General features: G+C 38.4%; 1 protein-coding gene across 6 annotated transcripts in view; it reads right to left on the reverse strand.

Moving 5' to 3' along the window:
* Nucleotides 1–14,228, reverse strand: part of Rala (Ras-like protein A) — a 307,573-nt gene that overhangs the window by 45,893 nt on the left and 247,452 nt on the right. For 4 of the 6 annotated variants that reach the window (XM_071693509.1, XM_071693519.1, XM_071693550.1 and 1 more), the window contains one exon: nucleotides 10,708–13,896. The exons of 1 other annotated variant lie outside the window; for it this stretch is intronic. Coding sequence is in view for 3 of the 5 variants with exons in the window: in XM_071693519.1 (XP_071549620.1) it covers nucleotides 13,795–13,896 (102 nt within the window). In the remaining 2 variants the exon portion in view is untranslated. Of the gene's footprint in view, nucleotides 1–2,672; nucleotides 3,422–10,707; nucleotides 13,897–14,228 lie in introns of those variants that run through there. One more of the 6 variants, XM_071693537.1, reaches the window with a different exon arrangement.

Genomic DNA, 14,228 nt, shown 5'->3' on the forward strand with positions numbered 1-14,228 from the left:
ATGGATGTGCTGGAAATGAGATGTTTGAGGACAATGTGTGGTGTGAGGTGGTTTGATCGAGTAAGTAACATAAGGGTAAGAGAGATGTGTGGAAATAAAAAGAGCGTGGTTGAGAGAGCAGAAGAGGGTGTTTTGAAGTGGTTTGGGCACATGGAGAGAATGAGTGAGGAAAGATTGACCAAGAGGATATATGTGTCGGAGGTGGAGGGAACGAGGAGAAGAGGGAGACCAAATTGGAGGTGGAAAGATGGAGTGAAAAAGATTTTGTGTGATCGGGGCCTGAACATGCAGGAGGGTGAAAGGAGGGCAAGGAATAGAGTGAATTGGAGCGATGTGGTATACCGTGGTTGACGTGCTGTCAGTGGATTGAATCAAGGCATGTGAAGCGTCTGGGGTAAACCATGGAAAGCTGTGTAGGTATGTATATTTGCGTGTGTGGACGTATGTATATACATGTGTATGGGGGGGGTTGGGCCATTTCTTTCATCTGTTTCCTTGCGCTACCTCGCAAAACGCGGGAGACAGCGACAAAGTATAATAAATAAATAAATAAATATATATATATATATATATATATATATATATATATATATATATATATATATATATATATATATGTTTTGCGGTAGATGAAAGCCGGCAAGGCAGTAGGTTTGGATGGTATTGCAGGGGAATTTATTAAAAAAGGGGGGGACGGTATTGTTGGCTGGTTGGTAAGGTTATTTAATGTATGTATGATTCATGGTGAGTTGCCTGAGGATTGGCGGAATGCTTGCATAGTGCCATTGTACAAAGGCAAAGGGGATAAGAGTGAGTACTCAAATTACAGAGGTGTAAGTTTGTTGAGTATTCCTGGTAAATTATATGGGAGGGTATTGATTAAGAGGGTGAAGGCATGTACAGAGCATCAGATTGGGGAAGAGCAGTGTGGTTTCAGAAGTGGTAGAGGATGTGTGGATCAGGTGTTTGCTTTGAAGAATGTATGTGAGAAATACTTAGAAAAGCAAATGGAATTGTATGTAGCATTTAGGGACCTGGAGAAGGAATATGATAAGAGTTGATAGGAATGCTCTGTGGAAGGTACAAAGAGTATATGGTGTGGGAGGCAAGTTGTTACAAGCAGTGAAAAGTTTTTATCGAGGATGTAAGGCATGTGTACGTGTAGGAAGAGAGGAAAGTGATTGGTTCTCAGTGAATGTAGGTCTGCGGCAGGGGTGTGTGATGTCTCCATGGTTGTTTAATTTGTTTATGGATGGGGTTGTTAGGGAGGTGAATGCAAGAGTTTTGGAAAGAGGCACAAGTATGAAGTCTGTTGTGGATGAGAGAGCTTGGGAAGTGAGTCAGTTGTTGTTCGCTGATGATACAGCGCTGGTGGCTGATTCATGTGAGAAATTGCAGAAGCTGGTGATTGAGTTTGGTAAAGTGTGTGAAAGAAGAAAGTTTAGAGTAAATGTGAATAAGAGCAAGGTTATTAGGTACAGTAGGGTTGAGGGTCAAGTCAGTTGGGAGGTAAGTTTGAATGGAGAAAAACTGGAGAAAGTAAAGTGTTTTAGATATCTGGGAGTGGATCTGGCAGCGGATGGAACCATGGAAGCGGAAGTGAATCATAGGGTGGGGGAGGGGGCGAAAATACTGGGAGCCTTGAAGAATGTTTGGAAGTTGAGAACATTATCTCGGAAAGCAAAAATGGCTATGTTTGAAGGAATAGTGGTTCCAACAATGTTGTATGGTTGCGAGGCGTGGGCTATGGATAGAGTTGTGCGCAGGAGGGTGGATGTGCTGGAAATGAGATGTTTGAGGACAATATGTGGTGTGAGGTGGTTTGATCGAGTAAGTAATGTAAGGGTAAGAGAGATGTGTGGAAATAAAAAGAGCGTGGTTGAGAGAGCAAAAGAGGGTGTTTTGAAATAGTTTGGGCACATGGAGAGAATGAGTGAGGAAAGATTGACCAAGAGGATATATGTGTCAGAGGTGGAGGGAACGAGGAGAAGTGGGAGACCAAATTGGAGGTGGAAAGATGGAGTGAAAAAGATTTTGAATGATTGGGGACTGAACATGCAGGAGGGTGAAAGGCGGGCAAGGAATAGAGTGAATTGGGTCGATGTGGTATACCGGGGTCGACGTGCTGTCAATGGATCGAATCAAGGCATGTGAAGCGTCTAGGGTAAACCATGGAAAGTTCTGTGGGGCCTGGATGTGGAAAGGGAGCTGTGGTTTCGGGCATTATTACATGACAGCTAGAGACCGAGTGTGAACGAATGGGGCCTTTGTTGTCTTTTCCTAGCGCTACCTCGCACACATGAGGGGGGAGGGGGATGTTATTCCATGTGTGGCGAGGTGGCGATGGGAATAAATAAGGGCAGACAGTATGAATTATGTACATGTGTATATATGTATATGTCTATGTGTGTGTATATATATGTGTACATTGAGATGTATAGGTATGTATACTTGCGTGTGTGGACGTGTATGTATATACATGTGTATGGGGTGGGTTGGGCCATTTCTTTCGTCTGTTTCCTTGCGCTACCTCGCAAACACGGGAGACAGCGACAAAGCAAAATAGATAAATAAATAAATATATGTAAGAGCATCATACAATACACAAGATATTTAATGAATTGAGGAATGGAGGTCAAGGGAAACAATATCCAACAAACAGTTATGTAGGGAGCACTATATGTTACCTGTACCATCATGACAAAATCCATCATAGGTACTCATAGGTAGGTAAATGGGTACCTTATCCTTCCAGCTCTTTTTTTTTTTTCCATGTAGTCCGTTACTTTTGTGACTATGTAACTAATTATAATCAGTTCATAAGTTAGTTAACAATCCAGTTAAGACAAAAATATGCTAAAGAGACACTTTACCATATTATTTACCAAGTATAAGCCAACAGTACACTACTATGGGAGCTAGTGTTGTGGCAGTTTGATGTCCCACACGCTTGAATGCTCTTCCAACATTACCACCCAATTTTTCCTTCATTTTTGTGAATATCTAAATAGCTAAGAAAACCATGTAGGAAGAAAAGAATACATTTGCCGTTTCCCTCCAGAAAAGAATGGGATTCTTCGTACTCTCACAACTATGAACTCTACATGTGAGCTTACCTCTAATCTCAAATGTCATAACTGCAAAACAGAGCAATCTGAGCTGTCACAAATCTGGGGCTTATGATATTAAGACATGACGTAACAGGTATGTTTTTCAAAGGTAGATATAGTGCTATACCTTTCTTTAGTGTCACTTTCCTGAGGCTTATGTATACTACTGCCAGTTCTTTTATTTTCCTGCTTGCTGAACATCACAAACACTTAGGGATCACTTTATCCATTGCCATCAACTTCCAACTGTTCACCCAGGCCTCCTTCATCACAAGTCACACTTTAACATACTTCTGAACCTTGGCCATAACCTGAAAAGTTGAAGTCATATACTTATGAACTTTATGCAGGTAAACCACCGATTTTCCGGCACTCATGGTTCCAAAGCCCTGCCGGATTAACCATTTTGCCGGACCAACCATGGTCATATAATAATAATTCATCAACACATCTCTAATCCACTAATTATACATCTCCCATGTGTCTAAAGTATCTCTAACCCACTAATTATACATCTCCCATGTGTCTAAAGTATACCATGGACTGCTAGAAATTTGAATTAAGCAAATATTAAATGTTTGAGCACCCTAAGATGGTAAGTCTGTCCTCAGATTGTTTGAATCCTGTGGGTTCTTCTTCCTCTTCTGTAGTTGGTGTTTTCCTAGGTGTCATCTGCATTATACACCTGGTCAGGAATGAGGTGCTCGTCAGCTATGAGTTTTGCAAATTCATCCACAAACTCAGCAGCTCCTTCATGGTTTGCAGACCATTTTTCTCCACACACTTTATTCATGGAAATTCCATGACGCTTCTTGAATCTTTGAAGCCATCCTTCACTATGGTCATGCTCATGTTGTAATTTAAGTTCTTTATGGAACAACTTATCCTGGTCCGTCATCATGCTACCTGACAAGTCCACTCCATCACTCCAATGCTGTCAAAACTATTCCATCATCACTTGATCATGCTCAGTACTCTTACCATCTTTCATAGTTTTTCTAATCGTCATTTGTTTCTTGGAATCACTGTCTGCATATTTTCTCCCTTTGCTTCTTTATATTATAAAGTTGATGAACCGATACTGTAGATGTCACACAGCTTATGCACCGAAACACCATGGTACATTTTTTCAACAGTTCTACTTTATCTTGGACTGATGTTTACATTTGAAACCATGACTAAAACACTTTCATATGACTTAGAAGCCATAGCTAGTGTTAAATTTAAGCAAAATAAGCTAAGAATCTCACAGAATTGCAGTATCACCATCAAGTGCAGTGTAAAGAATGTAAATAAGCGTGCTCTACACAACGCCATCTGTGGCTGCCCAGTAAACTAGTCTGATGGCTGCGGTAATTTCAAGTTCCTTCACGTAATTTTGTCCAGACTAAAGGAGGTGCCGAACCATCAGTTGATGGAAATTCGGTGCTGTACCTGTACAGTTCTTCTCAACATTTAAAAAACTGGATAGCATGAGACCAGTACGTCTAGTTTGGAATTTGCCTGAGTTAAGCTACATTATAAAGGGTTTATCCTGGATCTTTACCTGGCTCACAACTTGAAGAAAATTTCACCCTGAGCCATGATTTTTAACGTTTTCCCAGTGATATTTCCACATTATGTTACTTCCAAAAAAAATACACAACTGTATGTAACTTAAATGTTCCAGATGAGACAGGAATAATATTTCTGAGAAGTTTGTGCCATTAAGTTTGAACAAGCACATTTGTAGGGTCCTTTCTGCTTGCAGCAGTAGCACTGTGGTGTAGGAATACATTTAGATGTTTGAGACATGCAAATGCGAATAGTTAGTTGTCTTTCACCTACAATGTCCTGAAAAAAAAATGAGAGTTTGTGTGGTGAAAGACCACTTGGAACTCTTTCAGTTTCATAAATTCTGATCAGGTCTTACTGTTTGAGGCTATGACTGCAGTACTAAATACTCCATACAAATGATAATTCAGATTCTCTAGTTTTCAATTAAATCTTCTCCTTTTTCATAATTTTGTGCTTAGCCATTGGTAAGCACCATTTATCACCAAGGCTCAAGGGAAAGGCCTTGTCATTAGTCTTGCCACTGCCATAGTCCACTCATGATGTTCCTTTCAATGCCCATTCTAATCTTTGTCCCAGGTTGGTGCCTTTGTTTCTAAAGATATAATGATCCTTCTTGCTGATGATGTCAAATTCTAACATTTCTTTCTTATCGCCAACACAATTTACCTCTTCTCACACATGAAGAATTCTCTCTAAACTAGTTTAAATTCTTTCCATTTAGTTATCTCTCCAAGTTCTGGTATTTCGCAAACTGTCTTGTCCCTTCCATGCTTGTAGGTTATTTGGCTTAAAGCTTCCTTAATCAAATCTCTATCATAAAGAGTCAGAAGCTTGGTTTTTGTATTTGTAAACAACAGCTCTAAATGCTTGTAATCTTCCTTAAACTACTTTAGATGGTATCTTTATGCACAAACTTATGGATTACATATGAAGGTGCTTTTGGAGCAGCCATTATTTATTCAACTCTTGATCTAAGTTTCATAAACCCTTACAGCTGAACAATTTTACACCACATAATCATTATGAGAACTTGGATGATGATGATATGTGGACATCGCAATGACCCTCAACAGGATGTGCACATTGATATCCTGACATCACGTAGCTTGTCAAAGTCTCTCTCATAATTGGCTCGTTTAGTTTAAATGGTGTTGATGTCATCAGGAGCAAGACAACAGGATGACATCGTCTAGAGCAAAGTGGCACCATCCTTGACGTCACATGGTTAGTCTAGGTGCAACTCAGTGATGTAGGTGATGACATCTCAAGAGTAGCACTGCTACTTAGTGCTGTGTGGTTACAGCAAGGCACAGGTCTCTAGGCTGCTTGAAGTTTACTAACTTGACTTCACATCTCTCAGATGTTGATGGTAGAGAGCAAGTTGTTAGTACAACATCTCTTCAAAACAATGTCAGCCTGAGCAGGAACCACAGCATACATCAGAATGTCATAGTTTCTTCATTTATTATTAGAACTGTTCAATCCCATTGGCTGGTACCATAAATGTAATGCTTACCATTACAGTCAAAGGACATAAAGCCAAAAGACTTCCTTTATCAAAAATACATCCTATTAAACAAGTTAGTGGAGTGCTGATCTTCAAGGTGAAGTAATATAAAGATTTCCTTGTAATCTACGTTAATGACTAATGCCAAGCTCAGTATCTGTTTGAATCACTCATGAAAACTCCTAGCTAATATGTGACCAATCCACTTGTGATGATGACCACTACAGAATCTCACTCCCACCACACTCCATGAAAAAGCCTACTATTAGCTTCATTTTCTCTTATGATTCACTTCACTTATGATTCACTTATGCTTCACTTTCCTCTTCCCCTCATGCAGGGTTTTCCTTCCCACCACCCTCACCTCTCCACTAACCCCACTCATGATGATTCCACCTCTGGCAATGAAGTCAGTATCAAGTAATGAGTATTATCATTCATTATTAGTCTTTAATAAAAGCCACTTCCATTTATGAATTTTCATCATTTCCTACTTGGGTCAAGGTAACATCGATACCACAATCTATCACTGGTGTCAAAGGATGAATGGTGCCTCTTCACCATGTTTGGCTGTGAACTCTTGAGTTCATACACTCAGGTTCACTTGCCATGTAAAAGAAGGAGTGACATCACAATAACTTATTGTTGGTTTATTGAGACTGGAATTTTTTCATACATATTCGCCATTTCCCACATTAGTGAGGTAGCGTCAAGAACAGATTACTGAGCTTCTGAGGGAAAAATCCTCACTTGGCCTCCTTCTCTGTTCCTTCTTTTGGAAAGTAAAACAACAGGGAAGGATTTCCAGCCCCTCACTCCAACCTCTTTCAGTCACCTTCTACAACATGCATGCAATAAATGGGCAGTTTTCTTTCTCCCCTATCCCCAGAAGTTTTACACCATACAGAATGAAATCTTGTGGATTGTATTAACAACCTCAACATCATATGCAAAGCTCTAGAAAATGAAAGCTTTGAAATTGCTTAAAATGAAAGCTTCGATGTATTGAATCGATGCTCCATGGGTTCACACCACACACCTCCCAATTGGAAGTGGAGGTGGCTATACAGGAAGTCAAGGGAATGAGATCATACTATAAGGTGAGCATCCCTAATCCAAAACTTTTCAGTGGCAATGTGATGTTACAAGTGGAAAACTCCAAACCTAAACACATTATTTTTCCATTGTATTAATGATATTTCATATTTCTTTTAACTGTTAAGTACTTATGTGTGAATACATGTAAGAAAATAATTGCTTATCAGTAGTATATAAATTCAGTCACGAATGAAGGTGATGCTAAACCACCACAGATGTCAACATGGGTGGCTTAGGTTGTCACCTTAAATTTCTGATGGTTCAGTGTTACATAAACTTTGTTTCATGCACAAAATTAAAAACACTGTCTAAATTACCTTCAGGCTATGTTCTTAAGGTGTATATGAAACATAAATGGATTTTGAGTTTAGACTTGGGGTCCCATCCCAAAAAAATCTCATTATATACATGCAAATATTCCAAAATCCAAAATCTGTAACACTCTGGATAAGGAATACTCAACGAATATATCAAACTACAAGTACACCAACCATGGAGACATCACACACCCCTGCCGCAAACCTACATTCACCAAGAACCAACCACTTTCCTCTCTTCCTACATGTACACATGCCTTACATCCTCGATAAAAACTTTTCACTGCTTCTAACAACTTGCCTCCCACACCTTATATTCTTAATACCTTCCACAGAGCATCTCTATCAACTCTGTCGTATGCCTTCTCCAGATCCATAAATGCTACATACACATCCATTTGCTTTTCTAAGTATTTCTCACATACATTCTTGTTAGGGAGGTGAATGCAAGAGTTTTGAAAAGAGGGGCAAGTATGCAGTCTGTTGTGGATGAGATAGCTTGGGAAGTGAGTCAGTTGTTGTTCGATGATGATACAGTGCTGATGGCTGATTCATGTGAGAGACTGCAGAAGCTGGTGACTGAGTTTGGTAAGGTGTGTGAAAGAAGAAAGTTGAGAGTAAATGTGAATAAGAGCAAGGTTATTACGCACAGTAGGGTTGAGGGTCAAGTCAATTGGGAGGTAAGTTTGAATGGAGAAAAACTGGAGGAAGTGAAGTGTTTTAGATATCTGGGAGTGGATCTGGCAGCGGATGGAACCATGGAGATGAAGTGAATCATAGGGTGGGGGTGGGAGTGAAAATTTTGGGAGCCTTGAAAAATATGTGGAAGTCGAGAACATTATCTCGGAAAGCAAAAATGGGTATGTTTGAAGGAATAGTGGTTCCAACAATGTTGTATGGTTGCGAGGCGTGGGCTATGGATTGAGTTGTGCGCAGGAGGGTGGATGTGCTGGAAATGAGATGTTTGAGGACAACATGTGGTGTGAGGTGGTTTGATCGAGTAAGTGATGTAAGGGTAAGAGAGATGTGTAGAGAGATGTGTAGTAATAAAAAGAGTGTGGTTGAGAGAGCAGAAGAGGGTGTTTTGAAATGGTTTGGTCACATGGAGAGAATGAGTGAGGAAAGATTGACCAAGAGGATATATGTGTCAGAGGTGGAGGGTATGAGAAGTGGGAGACCAAATTGGAGGTCGAAAGATAGAGTGAAAAAGATTTTGAGAGATCGGGGCCTGAACATGCAGGAAGGTGAAAGGCGTGCAAGGAATAGAGTGAATTGGAACGATGTGGTATACCGGGGTTGACGTGCTGTCAATGGATTGAACCAGGGCATGTGAAGCTTCTGGGGTAAACCATGGAAAGTTCTGTGGGGCCTGGATGTGGAAAGGGAGCTGTGGTTTCGGTGCATTATTACATGACAGCTAGAGACTGAGTGTGAATGAATGGGGCCTTTGTTGTCTTTTCCTAGCACTACCTCGCACACATGAGGGGGGAGGGGGTTGTTAGTCCATGTGTGGCGGGGTGGCGATGGGAATGAATAAAGGCAGACAGTATGAATTATGTACATGTGTATATATGTATATGTCTGTGTGTGTATATATATATATGTATACGTTGAGATGTATAGGTATATATTTTTGCGTGTGTGGACGTGTATGTATATACATGTGTATGTGGGTGGGTTGTGCCATTCTTTCGTCTGTTTCCTTGTGCTACCACGCTAACGCGGGAGACAGCGACAAAGCAAAATAAATAAAATAAATAACAAGTACACCACCAATTTTCCAGCACTCTTGGTTCCAAAGCCTCTCAGGATTAACCATTTTGCCAGACCAACCGTGGTCACATATTAATAATTCTTCAACACACCTCTAACCTACTAATCATACATCTCCCATGCTACCTGACAAGTCCACTCCATCACTCAGACGCTGTCGAAACCATTCCATCATCACTCGATTGTACTTAGTACTCGTACCATCTTTCATAGTTTTCCTAATCGTCATTTGCTTCTTGAAATCGATGTCTGCATAGAATTTCAATATTTTCTCCCTTTGCTTCTTTATATCATAAACAGCTGATGAACCAATACAGTAAATGTCACATAGGTTATGCACCGAAACACCACGGTCCATCTTTTTCAACAGTTCTACTTTATCTTGGATCAATATGGACTGTTTACATTTGACACCATGACTGACACTCTCATATGTCTTAGAAGCCATAGCTTGGGTTAAATTTAAGCAAAATAAGCTAAGAATCTCGCGGAATTGCAGTATCACCACCAACAAATGCAGTGTAAAGAATGGAAATAAGCGCGCCCAACACAAAACGCCATCTGTGGCCGCGCAGTAAACTAGTTTGGTTGCCACAGTAATTTAAACTTCCCTCACGTAATTCTGCTCGGAATAAAAGGGGTGCTGAACCATCAGTTGCCGGAAATTCGGTGGTGTACCTGTGCTTGGAAAAGGCCACTAAGGGTAATGTTTGACATGAAAGAGTATATTCAGCATGTGCTGAAGCAGTCATGGAAACTTGCTGGAAGAGAGGAGTTCAAAGGAGTGTATGTCAAGACGGGAAAGGTAAAACAGGAATGGGAGAAAACAGGTTCAAAGCAAAATATCAGAAGGATCGAATCATCACAGGGGAGGCAGAACCAACTAGTGGCAAGTGCTGTAGACTTAAGATTTTGTATATTAACATATACAGACCATTGGAGCTAGAATTTAAAGACTGCATTAGGGAAAGCTACCCAGCCATCTTTGAAGTTGGAGAAACTTTACCATAAAGGAACTTCAGTCCAACTTAATCTGCCCAGAGGGATGCAGGAAAACCATACATGCCTTACTCTTGATAAAAACTCTACATTGCTTCTAGCTGCTTTCCTCCCACCCTTTGACTTGTAACACCTTCCCCAGAGCGTCTCTCATCATCCCTAACAGTACTATATAGATATGTCTTACTAATATGAAAGCCTAACTGTAAACTTCATTGCAAATCTTAAATTTTCAGGGAAATATACAATAAAAAAAATGAGAAATCCTCTATGCCTAGTTGTACTACAAAGGACAGGAATATGATCTAGTATATGAAACTATACAATAGGATAAGAAGGAAGAAAATACTTTTGGACATATATTACATAATCAATGTACAAACTGTGATTAAAATGGATAAATAAAAGCTGAACATTCACAGTAAGCTCTCCAATGTCAGAAATGCTCTCCTATGGTATATGGTCAACATATTGGTTTTTATGATGATACTGGTAGTCACTTCTAATTTGGCAAAGAACCTGCGCCACTCACATCCATGACTAGAGGTTATTTTGAATGATATTATGAGCACTTCCTCTTACACTATTTCTATTTCCTTTCTATTAAATGTCACATCTGAATCTGAGGTACTGGTACAATGAGAAATTTTTCTACAACTAATTTCCACATAAATTAGCTGCAAACTAACAGTAGGTACCTATGTACCAAGGCAGCCAGAATATTTGTGCATCCATAATAATTACAACTGAAGTGGACATTTCAATACACTGTATATTACATTACAAGTTGGATTGGTTAAAACACAATCCCATACATGTGAAAATGTCAAGTAAATGCCATAATATGATTTCTTCTCAAGAGACTTATAAATGTCACAAATGTCTCCTTAATAAATAAAATTGTCTTATTGTGGCACTTACTTAAACTAAGAAAATTATATGTTGCAATCATTACTGTGAACAGTGCATAACAGAGGTGGCTTCCCCTATAATACTGATACAAAAGTAAACACTCATGAATGCCAACTAAATGGTAATTCTTCCAAACACATAGTATATGACAAGCAATTATTAGTGTTACTTGGTAATTACTTCTAGTAGTATTCAATGTACAATAAACTCATATTTGTATCATCTGTCAATCTTGAGGCCACCTTTGTGTACAGCTTAACTGTTGTCACATAACACTCAGTCAAGCATATTAATCACCGTTCACAAAAGAAGATGCAACATCTAAGTAACTTATAAAATAAATTTTGCTTAATTTTAACAACTTAAATTAATGTAAATCAATGTTGTTTCTGCATATATATCAAACGTAACACCAAAATCAAATATAAAAGGAAAATAACAATTGTGAGAGTTTTTGATTAATGTGAGACTTCACCAGTTGCAACAAAAATTTGCACATTTCATCTGAAGGCATTTACTCCTGGAAACCTTGTTAAGGAGTCACTTATGTCTACAAAACCCAAGTGTAATTCATCACTCTGAATCAATGATCATTTAATGATGATATACAAATAATTTATGTCCAGAATATTCATAATTCCTCTTGCTCAGAGACATCAGGTAAACTGCTCCAAGAGTTTGTGGGTATGATTCATGAATATGCAAAGGAAACATTCAAGATCTATAACGGTTTATGTCATCTGTACACATAAGCAAGCATATCTTTTAATGCTAAAGGTTATCATATCTGAGCACTTTAGGGACTCAAATTGTCAAATCCACCTGGAAGTGCCTAAAACATAGAATTCACACTTTCAACTACAAAGTTCCTTGAGTATTAACAAGTTAATTCTACTTTCCACTATATGGCTAAATAAATTTTGTGTCATTGTTTGCAAAAGAAATAACTGGTTCAGATATCAAATAAAATTATCCTATAATCTGGCAATGTAGGGAGAATGCATTGCAAAATTTATTTTAATTGGTTTATAAAGAATAAATGAAAGGCACAAGAACTGTGGTGCAACTTTCTCCCATGTTACCTTCCACTTAAGGTTCAGAATGCATATATATAACCCTTGGATTTTGAGGGCTTACTAAATTACCTTCTTAAATACCCACAAAACTAAACATCATTTTGCTGTTTATGATGTTCAAATATAAGACATCATAAGAGCATATATGTGCATATCTAGTAACATCTGTGATCAATGTTACACTTGACCAGGTCCCAAGACATTATGTAATGGCAATTGAATAAGGGGGGGCAGACGGTATGGGTTTCAAGTATGACAAAATTATGTGCTGACAATAGAAAGAGTACCTACAAAGAATTGTTGCTTCTCATGTTCACAGTGGTGCTGCAAGACTCAAGTTCTAAGTAGGAGGAATGGAAGAGTTCTATGGAATGCAAAAATTGATCCAATCCCACTTGAAACTTAAATCTTCCTAAACATTAGAAATTCAAATTTGGAAGTTCTTTGAAAATTATTATAGCTTAGATAATCATTTAATTTCAGATTACCTGAATAGGTTTTCAAAAAGTATTATACAATATGCTTATAAATCATCAAAAGCACTATGATACTCTTCCTCTATCTAAAAGTATCAATTTTGCTAGGAAATGTAAGAATTAGATCACACGCAAGGAATGCTTATCACCCAATATTCACATCTGATAATGAATAAACTAAAAAAACTCAGACACAGGACTTTAATAAACAAAACAGAAACTGTATAAAACAGCTTACACAAACATATGAACAAACACCAATTCCACTGCCGCTTTTGACATCAGTTATGCCATTTCTAACTATCCATACCAAGCAGATTCCTTCAAACTAATCATGTCAATGGAATATTCTTGACTCCAACTCGTATCTTACATCAGTAATAAGCACTAACTTGATAGAAACAGTAAAAAAATAGGCCAGCATTAGACCTCTAGAATACACAGAGATGCACTTAGCACTATGAGTATATCAAAAATTAACTGGTCTTAATGTACACCAATTTTCAAACTAACCTAATGTCTATTCTCCTCTCAAGAGATATACATGCTGTCAATGGCCAATCTCAGCAAATTTTACAAGTCACATATGCATATAATATGGCTTAACATGGCAAATAATATCAGTCTGGGTTAGGGAGGGAAAACTTCCATCGCATAATGAGGCAGAGTACACAAACCAGTTATATATACACATCTTAAATATATTATAGGCATGCTCTTTTAAATGGAACTTGACATTTGTTGCCCATTAAATAATTATAGAACACTTTCATTTTAAGAATTTTACTCTTCAAAATATTAGGCTTTATACTGGGTTCAGTGTTGCACCTATATTCTTAAGCAATCATTTAATTTTCAATGAGGATTAGTTTTCACCTTTTTTTAATGTTAAATTATTTGTGTTTCGAGTTGACGCCTTGGGTATGCAGAACTTAAAACTTGGGTATATGGTACTGATGTCTTGGGTTACTATGAGATGCAGCAACACTTGGTGGGCTTGCTTTCTGCTTCAGCTGGACTGTCTGCCTGTTGCTTGCTGGCAGCGATGAGACGAGTTAGGTCATAAAATGCCTGCAAAAACCCATATTCAATTGTGACACAGTCTCACTCCAACAAAATATAATAAATCTCTCTTAAAATGCAATTAACATTCATATGCACATTACAATTTTAAAATTATGTTATCTTAGTTTAATATAGATAATATTCCAAAATTAAAATGACATGGTTGACAAGATTCAGTCAAACATGCATGATATATGTTAAGGAGTTACTGACCACTAGATGCAGCTTTACATTAAATAGTAAGGGCAAACCCTTAACCAATAACAAGTAGAAGCAAAATGCTGGCAAGTGGGATAGCCATCACCCAAAACATGCATGGATCAGAATATGAAAACAAT

This window comes from Panulirus ornatus, chromosome 4 (genome assembly GCF_036320965.1).
Source record: "Panulirus ornatus isolate Po-2019 chromosome 4, ASM3632096v1, whole genome shotgun sequence".
In the NCBI taxonomy this organism is placed as follows: domain Eukaryota; kingdom Metazoa; phylum Arthropoda; class Malacostraca; order Decapoda; family Palinuridae; genus Panulirus; species Panulirus ornatus.